Source organism: Zosterops lateralis, assembly GCF_965231275.1.
Source record: "Zosterops lateralis genome assembly, chromosome: 3".
Classification (NCBI taxonomy): Eukaryota; Metazoa; Chordata; class Aves; order Passeriformes; family Zosteropidae; genus Zosterops; species Zosterops lateralis.
This window is the reverse complement of record NC_139764.1, coordinates 84,102,158-84,125,801: the sequence shown is the minus strand read 5'-3', so window position 1 is coordinate 84,125,801 and position 23,644 is coordinate 84,102,158. Positions and strand designations below refer to the sequence as shown.

The following is a 23,644-nucleotide window of genomic DNA, read 5'->3' as shown; positions in this document are numbered from 1 at the left end:
GTGTGAAGCAGCACTTTGGGACTGGGTGAAAATAAATTCATTACCACGACAAATTAGTTTAGAGCTGGGATCTTCTTCAGCACCATCTAAAGCTGTATTTTCATGGAATTCAATGATGTCAGTCCAACTGGTAATGAGTGAGAAGAGGTATCAAAAAAAAGGGAAGGAGGAACGTGTGCAGATAGAGGCACAAACCAGGCATCGACTGTTTTCCCCCACCCCTTTTTTTTTTTCCTGGCAGTCTTTGGAAAAAATATCTTTGCTTTCTCCAGAAAACAAAAGGATAAAGAGATTCTATAGTAATTCTAGCAAGTGAAGTGCACGTCATTACTTACTCATTCAAATGCTGAAATCTTTCTTGCCAGTTAGCAGCTCGTGCTACGTTTCCAGTTTTATCAATTAGTTTTATTCCAAAAAACTCCAACATCATTTTGTAAGCCAAAAGGAATCTTCTAATTGCTTCTTTTGTTTTCTTGAATTCCTAATGGACAAAGAATACGTCCAAAATTCTGAGTGGCACTAAAGCAAGTACTTCGCATTGTATAAGACAACTCTACATAACAAAAATAGTTATGTATTAAAATTACTGTGAAGGTTTGTATGGAGCTCAATTTGTATTACCTCAATTTCATATGTAGTTAATTCTTTAGCATAGAAGTTCAGACCTTGTTCCCTCAGTGGAAAAAGCCTGTTAAAAGAAGAAGTGCATTATGGCTCAGTATAAGAACATTTAATCAAATTAATGCTTTGAAACAGAAATAGGTAATAATTGACTAACCATTGTATGTAAGTGTGATTATGTTCCAGTTTTTCATAGTCTCCTTTCCATTTATTTAGGACTTCTTCAATATAAACCCCTGCACAAAAATAATTTGAGAAACTGTTAGGAAGCCATCAAAATCAGAACTCAGTGACACAGAGTACCTGCATGTTAAAATAATGATAGAACAGGTACTTTAATTGTCTTTCACATACTATGTGAAATAAGGTCTATTTCACATAAATGAACTGATTTCTATTTAAAACTAATTTAGTTACTAAAACTTAATTAAAAAATAAAGTACTTATAAAATATCAATATAAACAAAACCAACTGACTTATACTGGGATACTAACAAGTGAAGGTGTGTGACAGCAACCTCTGTAAAATATATCCAGGAGTTCTCATGTCATAGATCCCTTTATCACACTGACTGGGAATTAACAAACTGCTTCCATAAAATACTGCACTGTGAATCACCTGTCATTGCTTTTACAATGCTAACTGCTGCTTTGCAGCTATCCATCCATCCATCTATCCATCCACGCATCTAATCTTCATAGAACAAAGCTTCAACTCTCCCATACCATTATGATTGAGAAATCTTTCTTAATTAATGGTGGCTAAGCATCACACTGAGACTGTGCTCATGAAATTCAGTCATGGGCCAGGGCACTTCTCCAGGTACTACACAGATATACAAAGTACATAAAAAGGATGATCCTTGATCCCAGAGCTGTACAGTATCTTTCCATGAATGAGCACTGTATTAATCTGTTTCTATTCTGAAACCAACATCGGTTTTCTATTCTGAAACCAACAACAGATGCACAGCGTCTCCCAAAGTCAAATAGCATAGGAGCAGCCTAAAAAACCCAAAGCCCCATGTATATGGTCTCCTAGTATACATTTAAGATGCCTCTTTGCCCAGTGAAAATTTCCATTTGGGTCTCAATGGGAAAGGAGGACACATTTGATGCTTTTATTTAAGGAGTGAAGAAAGCAGCTAGTCTAAGGGGCTGCCAAGTACATGGAGTTTCCACTGTAGGCAAAACTGGAAAAGGACCTCGGAAAGAGGACCTCACTGCATTGTATCCAACCTATATTTCAAGTACTGGAAAACTTGCTACTCAGTCCCAGGGCAGAGAAACAAACAGGCCAGCTCTGATCCAGAATCACAAGCAGGTTTATCTGTAGGTCATGGAACTAAACTTCAGATCTAGTATTGCACTAGAAATAGTTTGGGATTTTTTTAAACAACATTTTCCAGTATTTCATTCCTTAACCTGGTAGCTAAGACTCCCTCCGAACACTCTCACAGATCCACAGACTTGGGTCAAGGTGGTGGTTACTCTTTTCCATTCTCAGTACAAACTTCTGTATAACCAAGGCTCACAGCCAACAACTCATCAGCCTCCACGGCTTATCAGCTACTTTTGACATTACTAACTGTGGTTTTCTCCTAGAATACTAAGAGAAATGCTATTCTTTACAAATTTTGGGAGGGAAGCCTTCCTATAGCTTTCATGACTATCTCTTCTTGCAGCTAATCCTCTTGAACTGCTCCTTCATTTTGGACTTTAAAGGAGTTCTTCCCCACAGTATTTTTCTGTCTTTTAATTTCAGAGCCATATGGTCTCCAGATTCACACAGACCTCAGTGTCTTTTGCTTTCTTTCTCTGTCTGTTCTCTGTGTAATGTCTCCTAAATCTGCAACTTCTCTACTGGCAATTCACAGACCCATGTCTTTTTGCAGTCAAGCTAAAACTGACTAAAAGCATCTGCCTGTGGGTATCTAGATAAAGCTCAAGTCGTTTAAAGCCAAAGTCCTATCTTTCTTTCACAACCTGAGTTATATTCTCTCACTTGCTAAGGGTATTACCACTATTTTGTCTATAAACAGTTCTCATCTTCAACTTTCTTATATGTACATTTTTACAACCTTCTGTGTAACATTCCTTTCTATCCAGCTTCCTATCTGAACTCTCACACTTTGCTTCTCAACTTTTTTTTTTCCTGACCTTGAAAAGTGCTTTCTTGTCATGCTTACACCTACCCTGAATGTTGCAGAATGCAACTACCCTGAATGCTGGGAAGATTCTCTTTCTAGACTGCTTTTTATACTGACACGTTTGTTTTTGTTTTGCATTCTTCCATCGTGAAATCCTGCTCTGTAACAACAAACAAAAACTGTACACTTCCAAAGCCTTTGTGACCTGTCCCTTACTACCTTATCAGAATCCATTTGTTGCTATGAGACTGATCCTGCTTCTGACAGGATCCTGCCTCAGAGGCAGCCTACACATCTCACTCCTGCACCCCAATGTGCACTTCACTATTTCCTACCAAGCTGCTCTCATGCTGAGAGTATCCTTCTGCAAATACCTTCAAAGTAACCTTCTCATCATTCTTTTAAGACTTAGAAAATCTTGTTTTTTGCCTTCAGTTTGTCTTTTTTGCTAATGGCTAGGCTCTCATGTGGTGAGACTTCTGTGTATCACCCTAATCAAGATTGCTTTATTGCCTCCTCCTGCTTCCCAGTCTGTCTGCTATCCTATTGTCTCTCCTACGTCAACTGAAAACTCTCTAGAGCAGAGCTTGTCATCTTTCAGCTTCTCCTCTGTTTGTGCAGAATGCTGCATACAAGGTTCCTGCTCCACTACCAGAGCCACTAGAGACGCTGAGAAATGGTTTTATTATTGTTATTACAATAATCTCACACAAGATTAAAGCACATTTTTTTCTCCTTACACAGTTCTAGGGTTAACAACCATAAATCGCCACTCCTATTCAAACAGCAAGCTTGTGCAATACAGTGCAAGAACTTTATCTTTGTTTAATAAAAGGTACTGCCAAAAAACAGTGCTACTAACAACACCTTGTACTACTTCATGCCGATAATGTCTAAGAAAAGCACCACCTTCCTAGAGTGAAAGCTAACTCTGTTTTAAGCACAAACTGCTCTTGTGTTAACAATGTGCTACTCAACATGGGATGTTCATGTTCTACAATATATTACTATACACCTTTAATTTGCCTCAATTATCACCACTGTTTCAATTTGCTACTATCACTAGTGAGCATTCTTTTGTTATCACTTATTGTTACAGATTACTCACCATCGGGTTTAAACGGGATTTTATTTTTGTAAAACCGGAGATTGCACAAGTCATTTTGATACCGAAGATCTTTAAAGTTCTGCTAAAGAAAGGAAATAGGACATTATGAGCTTACAAAAACCTACCAAGACTATCCAGAAAGTGATATTGCACTCTTTGAATAATTTAAAGACAAAAAACTTCAGAGTTTTAGGAAAAACAGAGTTCTACTCATGCACTTAAAGACTCAGTTTATGGATCTGAAAGTTCTTTCTGGTGGTACCTTCCTCTACTGAGGCAGCAGCAAGCATAACAGCACCTCCCCCTTCAGTCTCAAGGAACTTGAGGGACAAATAATCAGTGAAGCAAACTCTATAATCTACTGTCTTTGAAAGCCAAGGCACAAGCCTTTTCCTGGGCTCCTACCTGTTCCCAGGCTTACACATATCATGGGATGAAAAGACATTGCTTCTCTCCCACTCACATATGTCATACCCCTGTATCAGCCTTTTGGTTCTCATTTCTTGTACTTATTGGACAACACAAAGGCTTCAGAATGTTTTTTACTGAAAAGGCAATTTTAAACCATATCTTACTGGATACTGGTGTCGGTACTTGTATAAATCTCTTGCTGCGTAGAAGCTTCTCTTTGGCTTGGCTGTCAGCTCAGTTCCATCACCACTCTGAAACAGTTAGAAAGTAGATAATCATCATACACAAACCCCCTAGGTAGCATATTTGTATAATATTAAAATAATTACTTTTCATTGTGGATTTCAGGAATGTAAATAAATGTAAGTGCATGCATTTGCCTACTGCTCAGTCAAACACTGAAAATTTCCCTGCTCAATACTTAACACATCACACTTTAAACCTAAGTTAAAGACAACCTAAAATACAACAGCAAGACTATGAACTGTCCTTCCAATGACGCTGAATTTGAATTAAACCAACAGTCTGATTGTCATTTCCAAATGCAAGACTTCAAAGTAATCTGGCAAGTGCTAATACAAGATGAAGTAAGAAACTGAACTTGAAAATGCAGAGACACCACCAATCATACTATCAAAAAAAAAAAAAAAAAAAAGTCATGTGTACATAGACTTAATTGCTATTATTGGACGCTGTGGAAGAAAATGGATAGTTACTAAAACAGTTTCATTCTACTCCTTGCCATACATGTGAAAGAGGAAGTTCTCCAGGACTGCACTGGGCTTATCAACTGTACATTAATGACAAACAGGCAAATGTTTATTCCTCCTCTCACAAGACCAGCTTTGACCACACCTGCAGGCAAAACACGCTTGAACAAGAAACAGCCCTTGACACTTGGTTATCTGGCACGAGCATCACCATGTAACAAGCAGGAAAAGGGAAAGAAACTTAGGCTTACTTAATTCTGTATGGTCTCTGAACCAAAACACGGCATGTCTAGCAACCTAAAAAAGACTCAGCTGCTGCTCCCCCCTGCATGGTATTCTAACTCAAATAAAATTATTGCCAAAAGAACACTTTACTTCTTCAAGCTCGGCGTGTACAAAGCTTCCTAAAGAAGAGAAACTCGCTCTGGAAATTCGTCACACCCACCGAGGAGTCGCAATTCCATTGCCACATAGGATCAAACATTCAGATTTTTATGCTGTTTAATAAAGTGGCCATGTTAAATGCACTAGTTAATTTAAAATACAGCCTTCCCTGGAAACAGCACCAGCGGGAACGTCAATGAGACCAAGGCCTCGATCTTCTCCCGATAATGACAGGGGAGGGGTGGGGAGAGATAAACCAGGCTGGTCCTCAGCGGAGGTGCAGCGCCGGGTTATCCCCAGCGGCTCCGGGCGCCGGCAGGTGCCGCCGGCAGCGCCCCGGGCCCGCCCCTGCCGCAGAGCAGCGACCGCGGGGCCGCCCGGACCGCGGGGCCGCCCGGACCGCGGGGGCCGCCCGGACCGCGGGGGCCGCCCGGACCGCGGGGGCCGCCCGGACCGCGGGGGCCGCCCGGACCGCGGGGGCCGCCCGGACCGCGCTCGGCTCGGCTCGGCCCGGCCCGCCCGTCCCCCTCGGCCGCCGGGCCCGCGGGCAGGGCAGGGCGAGGCGGGCCCGGTGCCGGTGCCGGTACCTGCTCGGGGCTGGCGGCGTCCGGCTCTGCCCGCTCCCCGTCCTCCTGCAGCGCTGGCGCGGCCGGCGGCGGCTCCCGGGGCCGGCAGTCGGCGGCGGGCGGCTCGGGCGGCTCTTCCCCGCCTCCCGCGGCGGCGCACACCCCCTCCTGCCGCCGCGGCTCCGCCGCCTCGGGCTCCGAGTCGGTCTCCCAGGTGGAGTCGCAGTCCTCCACCGTGGTGGGCTCCTTGAAGCTGACCCCGCTCAGCAGGCTGCCCATGGGCCCGGAGGCCGCGCAGGCCGAGGGCTGGCAGCGGCCGCGGGCTGCCTACGGCTGCGGCATGGCGGGGCGGGGCGGCGGCGGCCGGGGCTGCTCCCCCGCCCGGCCACAGCCCCAGCCCACGGACACGCGCGGGGCGGGGCCGGAGGCGCCGGGATTTCCACAAGAAACACGCGCCCAGCCCTGGCGGCGAGCGCCGGGCAGCACCGGCCCCCGGCACCGCAGGGCGGGGGGGGCCCCCGGGGCAGGCCGGGCTCCAGGGCAGGGCGGGAGCCTCCCCTCCCCTCCGGGAGCTGAGCCCGCGGGCCAGTCACTGCCCGGCGGGGGCCCCGAAGGCTTATGAGAAAAGCAATGGGTGCGGGGGTTCATGGAGAAGGGCGGGATGGCGGCTGCCTCAGGGCAGCGGTCTGGGGGGGAGACGCTTTGAGAAGTGGCCGTGCCCCTGCAGTCATGGCTGGACACGAGCACGGTGCCGTGGGGTGGATGGACCCCAAGGACCGAACAGGTGCTAGAGAGGGCAGGGGTGGAGGGGGCAATATTGTGGAACCAGCCAGCGTTGGCTGCTTCTAAAATTCCTGCGAGATTGGGGATGAAACTGACATGATATTCAGGGACCAATTTGAAGGGGCAGTGACGATGTATTTTGCATTTGGCTAGTACATGTCTTTTGGACAGAAACACTGCCAGGAGTGAAGACATGATGAGTTGACAGCTTAGCACATTGTTCCAGTACCTACTCTCACCCTCATGTCTAAAAATGTGTTCTCATTTCTAACCAGGGCTGGTAGGCTCCAGTTCACACTCAGGGATTTCTGCCTTCTCCTTAAAGACAACTCCGTGGTATCTGGTGACTACTCCTATCATCACGTCAGTTCTCTTCTTGGTAAACCAAACAGGTGAAGCTTCTTCAGCCTCTCGCCATAAATTCCCTTTCACATTACCTCACTCAAAGTTGTACTTTTTTTGCCTGCTGTGTCTTGAGTGTTTTAGCATCTGTTTCAAGCACAGGTACCCACATTTTAACTGGATGGCAGGGTCATCAGTATAGAGGTGATTTCATCTATATATTCTTGTTTCCCTATCCACTCTATAAACTGAAAGATCACAGTGAAACTGAAAGTTGCCACAGTGTCATGCTTAGATGCACTCATGTCACTCTTGCACAGGTGACATAACGCTCCTTCAGGTTCATTGGAAGCATGTTAGCTGCACGCACTGACACCAAACACAAATTACTGGGAGTGACCTGTTTGTCAGACCTTGTTTCAGGCAAGTGTATTTGCAGTAACAGCTCACCTAGATACAGTCACAGCTGCATGGCTGAGCCAGGAGCCTGCAATACAGCTCAGTCTACCCATGCTGCCCATGCCCCTGCTGCCTCCCACCATCACTTGCCTTGGCCAAGACATTTCTCCTCTTCCTGTGCATTCCATGGAAATCAATGAAGCCCCCTCAGTCTTTCATATACCCATGTATATATATACCCTATACCCTATGTCACCATCATGCCAGCTGCTTCCCTCCTCAGGATCCAGCTACTCCCACTCAGTCCAAGATCAAAGCTGGTGGCCCAAGCCAAGACATCCCCTCCACCCCCAATCCTGTAAGTTTTCAAGGTCTTCTGGAACTTTTTTGATATGTGATATTAAGGAATGCATGTAGCATACAGGAAAGTTGAGTCTCATTTTTGCCAGTGAATATAATTTTAATAAAGAGTAAAAAATCCCCATCAAGCAGGCACAAGAAAGGTTATAAGAGGGCAAGCAGTAAGACTAGATGCTAGGGCTGCAGTTGGGGGAACAGAGTCTTTTATAGCACTCATGTGTCACATTTTTGGAGAGTTCGCTCTTCTTTGACCTCATTTGGGGGAAAGGATTTCTTTCCTGCTTCCACAGTATCTCCTCCCATGTTGTTGGCATAGCTTGAAGGAACTGACTTAAAAACTTCTGACATCTGGAAGACATTTTTCTATACTACCTGCTGACCAGCTACTTCCATTGGCCAACATCTACTGCCCAGTATAGACCAGCTCTGCTTCTTCTCCCCTGCTACAGCTTTTGTCAATGTTCCCTCACTAGGACTGTGCTTATATTGACAGTGGAGCCTCGAAAGCATGCCTTGCATGTGCATCAAAAATCAGGGGAAGGTTTTGACGACATTCAGTTTGCATGGCAGTTAATCCCACAAACCAAAGATCTTCCTAAAGAAAGCTCAATTTCTTGTGCAAATAACTGCACCTTATTATAGAAAGCTCAGTTTTACCTGAAGAACAAGGCTGTCAGCCAAGCCTCAAAGCTGTCGACTAAATCTCATAGGAAAATTTTAGGTAGCTTTTTAAAAGATCTGAATCTCAGAGCACTGATAAAAACTGGGGGACAAATGAACTGGTGGGACAGCTCACCAAGCCACTTCCCATCATTTACCATCACTCCTGGTTAACCGGGGAGGTCCCAGATGACTGGAGGTTAATCAATATGACTCCCACCTACAAGATGGGTGCCTTGGGGTGATTTTATGTGGAGTAGTCTATTCCCTTACCATCTACTGTATGCCCAGAAATCGTTGCTGTAGCTTTAAGGTTGTTCAGGGGGAGGGGGGAGCCTTGGGGCTCCTCTGAGGGCTTTTTCAAAGCCTCACTCCCTAGGCATCCTTGGAGTCGTGTGGACTGTGTCCTTTTTTTCTGCTTAGCTAGCTTGGTTTTTGTTAGCTTAGTTAATAAGTTTTTTTTTTTTTTACTTTTCCCAGCCTTGGAGAGGCTGCTGCAGCAATCCTTGGGTGGTGTTTTTCCGAAGTGAACTGTATGGTTTGGTTTTGGTCTGAGATCTGAGAGAACAACCAGCAGGAGAAGAATTGGCTGGGGGCTGCTCCATCTCGACCCCAAACCTCGGGAAATGTTGAGCCAGTGAGAGAAAGGACACCAAATCCACCTGCTTCACCTGCTGTGAAGAGGAGACCAACACCAGAGATTCACCAGGTTCCCATCTGTTTTGCTGGAGCTGCTGTGTGAACCATTGGGATTCTGGGTTTTTTTCCTTGAGACAGGAGCTGGTGCTGTTTTTTCTCCCCACCAGGTTGCCAGCTATTGTGTTTTTGGGTTTTTTTCTCTTTTCTTTCCCTGGAATTTTGTGGGTGTTGTTCCAGTGGTGAGGGGGATCTGCCCTTTGCCAGGTGTATGTATTTTTCCTGTCTTCTTTCAGGTTTGTGGCTTATTGCTGGTTCTGGTGTGAACTAGAGGCAGTCAGGATTCATGGAGGGGCTCTAGCACATTAAATAGCTTTGTAGTGTGGTACTTGAGACCTTGAACAGATTCTCACAAGACATACCTTAATTAGAAAAAAATAAATTCCATTACCTCACAGTCATAACTGGTAGTCATTTATGCAAAGGTAGCGAATTTATGGCACTTGACTTCACTGAAGTATTCCTGTACAGTGGAAGATGACTAAGTGCTAAAGCCAGGAGGACCTGTTTCAATCAAGTAGTTTGACTGTCACATAACACAGGTGAAAAACAACAGAAGACGTAGGGGACTGCAAATCACTGTACATCAAATACAGACTTTTGTAAGACTTACAAAAAATAAGCACTTGACTGCTGATTATATATATTTATATACATCTTAAACAGCATAGATTAGTCAAAGCTGTTTTTTTGATGAAGACATGGTTTTATGAGGACTTCTAAGTGGAAACCACATTGCTTTCTCAAAGCTAATGTTGTGTGTATATCTGGTGATAACTGTTAAAAAATTATTTTAAATGAGGTAAATGTAATACTTTATCATTATCTTGGGAGGATGCTTTGAATAGGATACCAGAGAGGTCAATTAACAACTGTGGTGAGACTTACCAACCTAATATTAAGGTGATATAAAGCTGGGAGGGATTATGCATCCGTAGAGGATATAGCAGACTACAAAACCACTTTGATAAATGACAGAGGAGGGTAAAATAAATAACATTGGTAAAATGAAATTTAGTCGAGCTAATGTAAAATGATTCATAGTGGATATTTAAACATACAAAGGTAGAATTAGGAAATGCAGAAAGGCATTGATATGACAGAAATGTCTTTGAGCTACCGTATTATTTACGTACATTCAGACAAGGGTCCAAATATATTTGGACACCAACATATATTGGGGTAAGTGTTCAAAGTCATACAGGTATGGCAATGTTTTTTATGCAGTAGCTGTGGCTGGTATTTTAAAGGGATTTGTTACCTCGTTTGCTTATTTTTTGACTATGGTGAATTTTAATTCTCTTATTTAGTCTAGTAATGCCCCAGATTGCTGAATGTCAAAGCTTGATGTAGTAGCTATAGAAGGTGAATCTAATTTATAAAGTTCTCCATAATTTCCCTCTAGTGAGTGTCACTGGAAATGATTAACTAACTGTAAACTCAGAAGTCAGGTTGCATATTTGCCTAAATTTGTTTCTGTTGAAATCTGAAATTAATTTAGAGAGAAGAAAAGACTTCACATAAATCATGCTAGACATGACAGATCAGTGTATTAAGCTCAGTAAAGCCAGTGGAAGTTCTCTCATTTTTGCTGGGTTATGACTACAAACCTGAAGACCTTAACTAAAGCCCCATTTATTGGAGTGTCTTGTGCTACAAGTCTGTAAAAGGTCACTTCAGAACAAATTAATAGAAGAGTGTTTTACTTTAAGATGATCTGTCTAGGTGTTCAGAGAGGCAGTCTCAGTGTAGTCCTTAAGCCTCTAAGATTCTGCTTGTTTTCTTTCAAATAGAGTGTAAGGCTGCAGCCAGTTTCTTGAGAGGAAACTGATACAGTTCTAGGATGCAACATGGTCTAAATGAATTGCTGTGCAGAAACCCTTGATCTATAGTTGCAATCCTACATCACCCTTGTGATGGACTGGAACCAGCTACCTAGGTTGGCACTACCAACTCTTCTGTAGTGGGCTTGCCTACAGTGCATCAACAGGTCAGCTGTCTGACATCACTGATAAGAACTGACATTCACTTGCCAGAAGTTCACACAGGATTAGGTGATGCCGTTAAATTTTGCTTAAGGGCTCCTGGACTGCACCATGCAAGCTAGTAATTTTGGCAGTGGAACCCAGTAAGATTGTTCTCCCTGAAAGACAAACTAAGAGTGTGATGCAGAAGCCCAAAAGCAGGCATCCAAGTGCCTTTGGAGATTGTATCTGTCTTCTGCTGCAGAAGGGTGCTGGTGCTCCATAGGCTCAGCAGGTCCCATGGTGTAGCTGCCAGCCCCATGAATATATTTTGGCTACTGTAGGTCATCTCCAAGGAAATGATGCACCTACTATGTGTTTGCTTATCATATATAAGCATAGGCCAGCTACATCTGTATGGGACTGGTTGGTTGGGTGAATCACTTTGAAAGCTGCTGGTTTGTATTGACCAGAGCTCCATTTATCTAATGGACTATTACACCCCTTGTTATCTTTTGGCATACGTCTTTGTGTAAACAACTAAATTTAGGTGTTTCTTTACAAACTTTATCTTGCCCCTAATGTCCCTGAGCATCCATATTTCTGTTGGGAAGGTGTGCTACAGACTCCTTCTGACAACTGATGTGTAAGTGGACACATCTGACCCAACAGTGCACAGTATCTCCTGTCTTGAACTTCTAGAATTGCTAAATGAGGCACCTGTGCCAGATGTAGGACGTGACTTAGTGTACTCGGAGTAGGTACAACTCCCTCAAAGCTGTGTGATTTTCTCCTCTGAGTCATTAAACAGAGATAGAGACTTACATCCTTCCAAAGCCTGAGAAGGCTTCTCATTTAGGGAATTTATATCCTGAGGTGTCTAACCCGTAGAAGTTAAGCCTGAGCTAATCACACAATACTCTTTGTGTGCTCCAACAGGAAAAAATAGGAACCTCCAGAGGATAATTCCTATCATGCTAAAACAGGCATTTAAAATATGTAAGCTAAATCACAATATTATTTGTTTCTACTGACTATAAAGGAAGCCAAGATCTAGTCAAACTCAGGTTTAGATATCAGACTTTCAAGCTGTAAAAATCACATGACATGACCCAGTCCCACACTCTTGAGGTTTTCTGAAAATACTGACTTTTGAGTACCTAGCTCCCACAGGAACAGAGAAAGCATCCAACTGAGCTGGTGGTGAGCATCCCTTTCCCTGGCATGAAGAATATCTGTAATCAGGTTATATCAAGCAATACACTTCCAGTGAGAGACTGAGAGGACTCTTGTTTCAGAGTGTCTGTTGCTAGGTATGCAGAACTCAAGAGTACAAATCTCTTTAGGAAGAGACAGAGCTTTAACCTTCCTGTCACATCCTATTGCATTTCTTATGCAGAAGATCAAAACGATAAGGAGACGAACAAGAAAACTGCCTCCTCCTTGGTCTCTGAATGAATAGCCAGCCTTTGGCTCTTTGATGAACAGAGAAGTATGAAAGGCTAAAAGATCAGAGCATCACACTACCTAGTATGTCATTTGCTGTGCTTTATTTCCTCACCTAAACACAGCAGAAGTTGTGCAGAGCCCCTTCTCCATCCATAATGAGTAGTAAATAATCCCATTCTCCTCTGCTTGGGTTAAAGGGCCTCACTTTAAGGTGACATAAAGTCAGAGCATCCCCTGGGAGTGCAGCCAAGCAGTACCAACACAGCCATCACAAGTTTGACCCACCTTTGTCAGCTGGAAGTGGAGCATGCACAAGCAGTAACACTTACTTCCGTTTGACTAGACTAGGAGCTCATGCTCTCCCTGTAAAAGATATTGCCAGTAAACCACTATTTGAAGACCACGGACTGCTCATTCTTTCTTAGCTGAGTTTTTATATGATTGTGTGAATTTATGTAGTCGTGATGGTGCAGCATAGCTATTTCAAAGATCTAACTGACGTCAAGATTGATGTGATTCATGGGAGTCATAGGATCCTTACCACTGAAAAAATGTCCAGATTAAATGATATGCATTTGTGCAGTTCTATAGTTTGCTTCTTGGCAGATGATTGTGGATTTCATACACCTCATCAAGGATAATTTGAAAGTGCCTAAAGCCACGGATCTTTGACAAACTTCTCAGGAATTAGTTCCAGCCAGAGGCTGACACAAGACCAAATTACACAAGTGGGACAACTGCCAGCACTGACTCTGCTGCCACCTGCTTTTCATCCTTTTTCATGTCACACTTTCTACATTATTTGTAGAAAGCCTATATAAATACATAAACTAGGGAAGAAGTTCATCAGGGAAGCCATTTTTAATTAGGTCTCTGATGGTCCACTGGGTTTTTAGCTTGTGATTAAGGCCAAGATGCATAGACTGAGATACAAAAGCAAGCAAACACACACCAGAAACAGAAACTATCAACAACTGGATTTCATGTACTTATTGCAGGCCCAGTGATTTTTATGATCATTTGGGTTAGTTCATTTAGTTAAACTATTCTGCACAACAGAATAGTTTATTCCTTTAAAACACAAATCCACATTAGCCCTGCCTGTTAGTCTTTGGTGGCACCTCAAAACAACCCTTCCCCATGCCTGCCAATCTCTGTGTGACTTCAAGGTGACCAGGCTGGAGGGACATGACAGCAGTGTTGAGGAATTCAACTGCTTTGTGATAAGAAGCAAAACATGGCCTACAGTGTGTGATTTGAGATGGGACTGAAGCATGTTGTACTTTACACAATGTGATTCTCATAGGAAACCCTGTCAGCAGTTGGTGCACACATATTCTGGAATGAAAGGAGTGATCTTTTCCCCCCTACCTATCTTCTTGTCCCTTTAATATTCCTCTATCACAGATTTCCTTAGATCACCACATGACAGTCCCATCATAATGCCATTGTGTTCCTCTATTCTGAAGAAAACATGTTAGTAGAGCCTGCAAAAGCCTTTCACTGTTTATCTCTGTGGTGCCATCAGTACATGAAGTGTACTTGCCATCCCAACAGAGCATGCAAGGTGGTAAATTGAAAGAGATTAAATTCTGCTTCTAGTGACACAGGAGAGCTAAGAAGGGATAGGGATGATCTTTTCCTGATATGACAAATCTGAAATTTGTGCTAACAAATAACGTAACAAATGTCCATTTTAGGAATCTGATGCAGTGAACAAAATTATGAGTACAGTGAGCACGTGCACTATTGCAGAATTAGCCCGTTTCATTTTGTAACATGCCCTATATTACGGTGTGAAGCTGCCTGGCAGCTGGAATACAAGCAGCCTTTGACAGGCTCAGGAAAGACATTGCCACACTTCCACACTGTTGTTTGACCAGGATGAATGAACCATCCAAACAGGCTCACTTCTGTCCTGAATAAAGAGATGAGTAAATAAGCACAGCAACATCCTTTTGCATGTGGCAAAGTGGGACAGCAAAATATTGTTGGTAATATGCTAAAATACAGTAAATGCTTTGTACTTTTTAATTTACTGCTCTGGATGAACTCTGTATGCTTCCTTACATCATAATTAGGGGGTTGCTTGCAGCTGTGTTTGGAAGGAGTCAGTTTTTCCAGAAAAGAAAACTCACCTAGGTGAGCTGGGAATTCCAAGATTTGTGGAGGAACAAAGGAGTACAAATTACATGTTGATCAATAGCATTGTTTAAAAATGCTAAAAGCAAACCTAAAAAAGCCCATATTGTCACCATAATTGCAGATGAAATCAGAACAGTGGATAAAACTGTTAAAATACTTCATCAAACATTACATTTGTTACATTACAGGTCATTACAAAGCAAAACACAAACCAGGACATGGGCAAAAGAGAACAGTGAAATTCAGACTCAGCAGACAGAGCTGATACAAAAAAAAGAAAAGGACTTATCCAGGCTAGGGACTCAAAGCAAGGAACAGTTTCCTTGCAGGGTAAATGCAGCTTGGTCAGGGGACAGGAGGATCCTTACCAAGAGGCTAAGAACAACTAAATGATATATACTGTCACTACTGCCATAACAAAAAAAAAATCCCCACACTACAACAACTGTATGGCCAGAAAAGGGGCAAGTTTTCTTCTTGATATCGACGTTGAAAAGGACAGAGCCCCATTGTTTTTTCTTAACTCCATAAAAGCAATGTGATGTTTGTGGTGGTATTTCCTTGTGGCAGGAGGATACAATTTAAGAACACGAGGTACTGTTAACATTTTATGGAACACAGGAGAAAAAAATGCATGATGCATATTTGTGTTTATTAAATGAATTCTTCAAAGAAAACAAGATAAAAAAATATGGATTGCCCGCCTTGCATGAGTAACAATATTGAGTGCTGCAGATGGTTTTTTTGGTTCAAACTCTGATAGATGCAATTCACTCTCATGCAGGTGCTTGCTGTTTCTAGAATGCAATGATCATCTCCTGGTTCTGCTTCAGATGAAAACAATGATTCATTTCTGTATTACATTTCTATGAAATTTGTCACCCTCTAACACCATTCTTAGCTGTCCTTAAGCAGGGAAATACTTGACAGGTCTGAGGGTGTGCCAGAGTGAAAAAATAAAGCACCTATGGTAATGTAAACATCATGTTAGGGCTAAAAAGATAGAATAGGAACAGCCCTTTTCAGCACCGTGTGTTTGAGCAGACACAGCGGTGGGACATGTATCTAACTGCTTTGCTGTGTTCTTTCATTTACATTACAAAGGGATGTTTTTGGCAGAAAGTCAGTGTAAGCAGCATTCATTATTCCTTTAAGGGGCTTGATAATTCAGTATGGTAATACGCTGCAGGCTGTCAATGCTGTCAACCATCCACCAAGAGATAAATTAACTTTGTTCCAGCATCAGTATTTCTGAATGCAGCCCTGAGATTAAATGGGATTGTAGATCTGACCATGGGGTGAGAACTAGTGACAGTTGATATGTTTGTGAGACATTTTGGGTGAGCCAAAACCCACCAGAAACTGAATAAAACACGTGAAAGCACATTAGCTCGGGGTATGAAAATCACAGAAAATGAGAAAGTGATTCCAGCTGACAAAAAAACCCCCTAAACAACACAACCAAAACCACCAAAAACAACAACAAAAATAACCAAACTCAAACCAACCCTCAAGTATATCTTTGAAGTCTGGTTCAAATATGGAAAGGAGAAGTGGGTTTCTCATGCAGCTTTGGATATGTCTAAATGGTTGCTCAGAGTACCCTTACAGTCAGGGACAAAACCGTGAATTTTTTAAGTAACGAAGCACTTAATCCTTAATTACCCATTTAAACTAGGTCTGATGAAATGCCTCTTTCTTTGTCTATTTATAAAGAGAGCACAACTGACTTACCTGCATACAGACAGAAACAGTGAAGATATCTAAAGTCACCCAAGAAGTGATTAATCCTCAGCAACTAGAAACATTTTAATTTACATGAGTTTATTCAGCTTGGCCATCTGATGAACAACTGACAAACTGGCTGCTTTAAAAGACTCTAGAAAAGCTGGTCCTGCCAGGAGGGAAGGTCCACACTGCAGTGGTGTCACATGGAAGCCACAGCATTAACTCTCAGCATTCAACTTTTCTGCAATGAAGTAGCTGCTGGTCTCCACAGATTGGCTCTGTGGGGAATGAAGAAAGGGGGAGACTGCGACAGCAAGAAATTCAGAACTGTAATCTGACAGAATTCAGAATCTGTAATTCAGAATCTGTAATCTGTGCTTTGAGGCTACATCTATATTAGTGTTTCAGCCTGGATCAGAACAGAGCCGAGATTTTAAGGATAAGTTCCCAATTCTTCCCCCTTCTGAGCTTTGGTTTATATTACTCATTCACACAGTCTCAGGAAACGTAAACTTTATTTGGTTTAGATCAAATAGACTGGAAGATGGAGATCAGGAGTGTACCCAATACACTCCGAATACAATGGACATTCAGTCCACGGGACCAGATTAGGACTGGAAAGAAGAAAAAAAAAATCACTAAGTTGGTAGTGTGGGTGTCAAATTCTCAGCACTGACTATTTTGTTCTTCAGGTCTGGCACTGGCTTGCACTAATGCTAATGTATCCCAAAGTGAAGAGGATCCTGGAAGAGTCCATTGTTCCATTAACTACTGGAGGAGTGTAAAAGATGAGATAGCTGAATTAATGTCCTCAAAAGTGAATGAAACAACCACCAAATGGATGGTGGACTAGTTTTCCAAAATTCAGTATCTTAACAAAGGAAATGGAAGGAATGGCAGAAACAAGTATGGCACAAGGCATAAGGTAGTAAATTAACTGATGATGTAAAGTACCTGTTGATTGCCTCTATCTATCAGATATGATCAGTAAATTCAAAATATGCAAAATACAAATTGGGCTTTTGTTTACAGCAGTATTTCAGGGTTCCATCCCAGCATAAACTGTAGTAAACTAACCATGGTTTTATTACCTACCAGTTAACTTTTAATGGCTGCAAAAGAACAGAGCAAACTGCAAAACAAAGTACCAACGTTTCCAGCACCACCAACCTGGCTATCTTATCCACAGACTGCAGGTTGTACCTGCTCCAGATGAGCCTTATCTGTAAGGTACAGTATCTTCAGGGTCATACCTACTGTGGCATAGACTTATCCATGGTCACAGTTCTTCAGAAAAAAACCTCTCCAACATAGCCTTACCCATGGCTGCAGTCCCACTAGGGGTGTAGCTGCTCTCTTGTGGGCTTATCCATACTTTCAGGTGTTCCAGCACGACCTCTTGCACCGCTACTGATGCTTCAAGGTGTACCTGCTGTGGCCACCCTGGGATCAAGAGCCTCAGGGCAGACCTGTGTCACAGCCCCTGCCATCTGGCTGCCCGTAAGAGGAAACAAAATCAGGTTCACAGCCCACATCTGGTTGAGTAGGGATGTTCGGGGAACAGAGTGGTCATTACAATAAGGCTGGAAATATCTACCACGTAGAAGGGAGAGGTGCTTCACTCTCCCCAAAAAGTGGCTGAGGAGAGCAAGGACTGCTGCTGGTTCATAACAGAGTTCTCCAGAGACTAGAAGGCAGTGATGCAAGGGCAAAATACCAGGCTTGGCCTCAGGACCATGCTTTTATTGTAGGTTTCCCAGGCAAGGCAAAACACAATGGCAAACAACACAGGAAGCAGCAAAAGCAGAAAGGAGCCATTGAGTTGCCCTGGAATCAATACACAGGAGGAAAGGGAGAAAGTAATGGAGCAGGTAAGGGAGCAAATATGCCATCATCTGAGCTAGGAAGAGCAAGTACTAGCCTGCCAAGTGACAGCTAAATATCTGTAACAGCTGTAAGCTCAGTCTAGCACACTCTGATCAAATCTGTCATCTTGAACCCCTTAAGCTCCACATCAGGTGCCAAAAAAGACTGTGGTGGGCTGACCCTGGCCAGCAGCCAAGCACCCACATAGCTGCTTGCTCACTCTGCCACTGCAGAAGGGAAGAGGGAGAAAACAGGAAGAACAAAACTGAGACAACTGAGATAAAGATTATTTTAAAAGTAAAGGAAAAAAACCAAAAAAACCCACATCAACCAAAGGAAGTTAGGCTGTCACAACTACAGGTAGACTGATGCCCAGCCAGTCTCTGAACACTGGCCACCTAGGAAGCCACCCCCTGTTCTTTCTTCTTCCTCTACCCCACTTTTTATTACTAAGCAAGTTGCTATATATTGTGGAATATCCCTTTGGCCAATTTGTGTCAGCTGTCCTGGCTGTGTCCCAAACTCCTCACTGGTGGACAGAGTGGGAAAAAGAAAGCCTTCAGGCTGGGCAAGCACTGCTAATCAGTGACCCACTGAAGTGCCACCAACACAACCTTAGCCACAAATCTGAAACACGGTGCCATGTGAAGTGCTAAGAATTAAGTTAACTCCATCCAGCTACTGCTCCAAGTGATCATTACAAGAATTGCTTTATATGACATCTATGAGCGCTTCATTGCTTCACCACCTTTAAGGTCTTTCTCATGCAATCTATTGGCATGCTTTTGAGGAAGTTACAAAGCCCTTTATCCCTCCTGTTAACAAATAGGCACTTTTATTCTCAGTAGGAAAAAATTCATATTTAGCATACCAAGTTCTTTTAGCATCTTTGTTCAGACACTGAAACAGGCTGGCCAAGAAAGTGGCTGAGTCACCATCCCTGGAAGTGTTTAAAAGACGTGGCATTGAGGGACATGGTTTAGTGGTGGATTTGGCAGTGCTGGGTTAATGGTTGGATTTGATAATTTTAGAGGCCTTTTCCAACTGAAATTATTCTAATTATTCTGATTTTTAAAAACTGATTTGGCATGTTTCCATAGTTATTACATTGGTGTGGTTTTTTTTTTTTTTTTTTGTTGTTTTTTGTTTTTGTTTTTGTTTTTGTTTTTGTTTTGTTTTGTTTTAATTTAAGATAAGTAAACTCTTTCAATCCTTCATAGTTTAATCCAAGTATGTGTTAAAATTGAGTTTCCCCCGAGTAGGCTACTCTGAGTTAAATTCTAGCAAAGCTGATACTGAAGAATCAAAATATCTTTTAACTGAAAAAAACCCAAAAACTCAACAAAACATGCCCCCGTCCCCTGCCAAAAGAAAACCAAATCCCAACCCCACAAAAACCTAAACAACAACACAACCTTTCTGAAGTTTATTGGAACAAGGCTATCTCATTAGTGGTTTGCTCTGTAAAGGAGGTGTATGAAGGAAAAAAATTGTAGAACAACTCCAACTTTATAACTATAAAATTGAAAGTATGTTGCACTGATTTTGTGACATAGCATAAAAACAACAGAAAGACTAAATGTAACATTCTATGTGGAACCACGAAAATTTAAATTTTGCATACTCTGTACAAGACTAAAGGGACACAATGCAATACATCTCTTAATAACTAATGTTCTTTAAAATCTAAAATTTAAAATCAATCTTTGTGATTTCTGTTCCAACGTATTCCTAGTTTCCTCAAATATAATCAGACATCAATACTTTTGTATTTTCTCTGTATGGCAATAGAGACCGTTCTGGTCCTCTGTGGGTATCTCTGCTTATAATATGGCTTCACACACTAAAGTAAAACTGCTTCTTCATTCTCTGTCTCTTCCTATTCATTTGCAAAGGAAATATTCATTAAAATAACCAAGATTTTTTTTTTTTACTGAGAGCATTTACTTCGCCCAAGAGTGGTGACAGATAAAAAAAATAAAGGGGTATAACAATTTTTAAAAAATCATACAAGTTCAGCTGTGAACAGAAGTTATATTCTTCCTTGTGTCTACTTTTCATAACAGCAGCATCACTCCCTTTTTTCTTGTAAATGAACCAGTCATTGCTTGTATTAAACTAACATCCAGAGGTTCCAATCAAGGACTTATTGTTCCATGTCCCTGTACAAAGCCATGGCAAGCTACTTCCCTTACTTTGAGTGATACACTTGGGATCTCAGCTCATGTAGGCACTGCTGCAAGTCACACAGCATATGGCAGTACAATAGCTGTGTTTACCTGCAAAACTGCTCAAAACTAAGAGAAAATGCAACCAAGTGATGTGAAAATTGAACATAAAGAGCATGGGAGGATGGATGAGATGGATAATGCTGAGAAAGCAAGGTGGCTTCACTTTGGTGGGCTGCAAGCAGATGGTGCAGGACTCAGGGATGGATCACTTGGTTTCCTAGCCCCAAGGCTTACCTTGGGCTCCCATCAGGCAGACAGGTCTGTGAAACACCATCACCCATCCAGTGCAAGGCTATTCCCCGGCAGCACATCAAGTGCACATCAGTACCACAGCCCTGCCCTCAGGGCACAATCTGTCAGTAGAGCTGACCCAAACTTTTCCTGCTGCCAAGGCAGAAGGTTTGCACCCAGGCTGACACCAGCAGAGGCCACAGAAATGCTCACAGCACTGCTCCCTGAGGGGTAGCTCCCACTGTACCTATCCCCTGCAAAGCTGAGTCACTGGGTACAAAGTGCAGAGACAGTGTTGATTTTGATGTGACACATCTGATGAGGCATTCAAAACAAGAATACCACACTGACAAGCTGTTCAGGTAAATGGTGACCTAAAGAATTTAACTGAGAACGTACTGTGTAGGACCTCTGCCTTCTCAGCCCAAATAAAGAAAATCAGCTTTCTTCCACTCTTACACTGAGTTCTTTGTCCCCAGTGCCATGTTAGCTCTGCATGTATCTAGGCTGACGTCCCTCCAACACTAAGCCATTTTTGCAGCTGCTATTCTTACACCAACACTTGAGGTTACCCAAATGAAGACTGCACACCATGTTTGCAGGCTCTAATCAGATATCTTCAGTGTTAGCAGAGAAGAGGGCTGTGATTCAGCTGCCTGTGCTCAGGTGTCGGGTGACATTCACACAAGAACCACACTGCAAATAGGCATCACTAAAAGAATAAAAGAAATCTAACCTTTCCTTACATATTAGAAATGTTACAAAACAGTCCTTTTTCTTCCTTTATGACAGCACAATGACAGTGTTTGCATTGTATCTCCGTATTGAAATGTTCCAAAGTCATAAAGCCTCAAAAATTCAACTGAAGTTAGACAGTTGCTAAGCTAAGGTTGGCATTATCCTGACCCAGGCTGACTGTATTCCCTGATGCATCTATACCCATCTGCTATTTTCCTTCTGTTGTGCCAAGATTATCCATCATTTGGGGCAGGGGAATACCTTTTATTTTGTGTCTGTTCAGGACTAAGGAATAGGTGCTACAAGAATACAAATCATCAGTACCACAGTGCCTGTGATGATTTATTCTCCCCCCCTGTCTTGCCTTGTCTGCAGGAGACCTGAAATCCTTGCATGCTTTTTATGAAGGGGCTTGTACTTTTTTAACACTTACATCTCCAATAGCTGGTGAAAACAATTCAGCATAATCAAATTATTAGGATTTATGGCTAAACATTAATGTATTCAGCAGAAGTACTGGTTATTTTCTTTAGAGCAGGGACAGCTGGTGTCAGCTGCTCCTGTCAACCAAAAGCAGTTAAAGGGGTGACAGGTATGTGATTCAGCAAACCAGGAACAGGTTTTGCTCATGGCTTGAGCAGGTATGCCAGGAAATAGGCTGAAGCAGAATAAGAAACTGGACTTCCATTGCAGAAGATTTTTGCTGGTATTTGTAATTACACCAGTAATTCTGCTAGAAGGAATCTCTCACAAATCTGTTCTTGCTAAGGAAAGTGCAGTAACTATGGTTACCCAGCAAACAGGGAGAAGAGGCAAAGCTGAACCACTGCTCTGGGCACTGTACACCATTTTTAACATCAAAAGCCTAGTTTTAGCTTTCCAAATAGAGCTATGAGAACAGCCACCCACGTTCCCCATTACAGTGTGTTTGCATATATAACTGTGTGGCTATGCATGTGTGGGTATATATATAGATCTATAGTAGGATGACAGGATGACAAAGAGAACAAAAAAGGAGTCAGCTTTTAGATCATCATACAACTATGAAGTTAGCAACGTACTCATAGACAACAATCTTATACACTTGGTTAGTCAGCCTGGGGCCAGCACCACAGGACTTTCCCCGGCAAACTTCTGCCTGCTACAGGGAGGAAATGTCTTCAACTGTCTTCATTTGCCTCTGAGGCTTGCTCGGATTGCTCAAGACCTACAGGAAATTCCCTGGAAAGGAACTATGTCTACATTGTGGACTTTATGCAATCATTCTAGAAAGCTTCCTTACTTAGGTTAATGTGCATGAATACTACTGTAGTGTAGAAGCAGCAATGTGGAACTTTGCATATGCCATGGCCCGCCCTAAGAAACTGGATAAATACTGAAGCAACTAGTCCACATTGAATTTCACTTAAAATGGCTTCATGTAGTCATCAAGCTCATAAATGGGTGTTTGAGAGAGGGTGGGAATAGTTTAGTGGGCTGTAGCCCTACTCATTTACTGGATTCCCCAGCCATGGATTCAGACCTAGCTACCTTCATATCTTCACTGGAAATTCTTAAAGCCTTACCTATCTACCTGCTAGGAGTCTCCTCCTAAACAGCCAGGAGCAGGGCCTGCTTCACTTCCTCTCCTCTGCTATCCCACAGGCAGTGCCCCAACACTTGCTCTGGTGGAGTCCCCAACACAGCAGCAGACAAAGCACCATGGACACTTGAGTTTCTGGCTGTGCCTTAGGGCACACTTGCAGTCTAGTCATGGTTTCATTAGCAGACCATATACGTGTACATGCCATGGCTGCAGTTCAAGTGAGCCACCCAGGTTTGCTCTTCAGCCATTAAGAAGAGGTAGGCACCATCATCTCACTCAGCTCAGGCATCTCCTCATCACAAAACCCTTTTTATATTACCAAGCTAGTTGTCTAGACTCCTTCTGTAGACTAGGTAAGTGTTGATCTGTAAAGTAAGGTGAAATTAATCCCTTACTACATGCAATTTCCTGAAGTAGAGCAGGCTGCTACTAGTTCATCTTTATGAGCCTCTTCAAAAGGACATCAGGACAGCTGTGACAGATAGAGCAGAGCCCTCTGCTTTGACACCAACTTCTA

General features: G+C 42.7%; 1 protein-coding gene across 4 annotated transcripts in view; it reads right to left on the bottom strand.

Annotated features, from left to right (window-relative positions):
* Positions 1-23,644, bottom strand: part of OGFRL1 (opioid growth factor receptor like 1) — a gene marked incomplete at its 5' end in the record, with an annotated part of 86,473 nt that overhangs the window by 8,624 nt on the left and 54,205 nt on the right. Inside the window, 6 exons of one of the 4 annotated variants that reach the window (XM_083858481.1) lie at positions 336-481; positions 622-688; positions 779-857; positions 3,880-3,961; positions 4,455-4,541; positions 5,972-6,229. In XM_083858481.1, the coding sequence (XP_083714607.1) occupies positions 336-481; positions 622-688; positions 779-857; positions 3,880-3,961; positions 4,455-4,541; positions 5,972-6,229 (719 nt within the window). Of the gene's footprint in view, positions 1-335; positions 482-621; positions 689-778; positions 858-3,879; positions 3,962-4,454; positions 4,542-5,445; positions 5,488-5,971; positions 6,230-23,644 lie in introns of those variants that run through there. The other 3 variants (XM_083858483.1, XM_083858482.1, XM_083858484.1) reach the window with 3 other exon arrangements.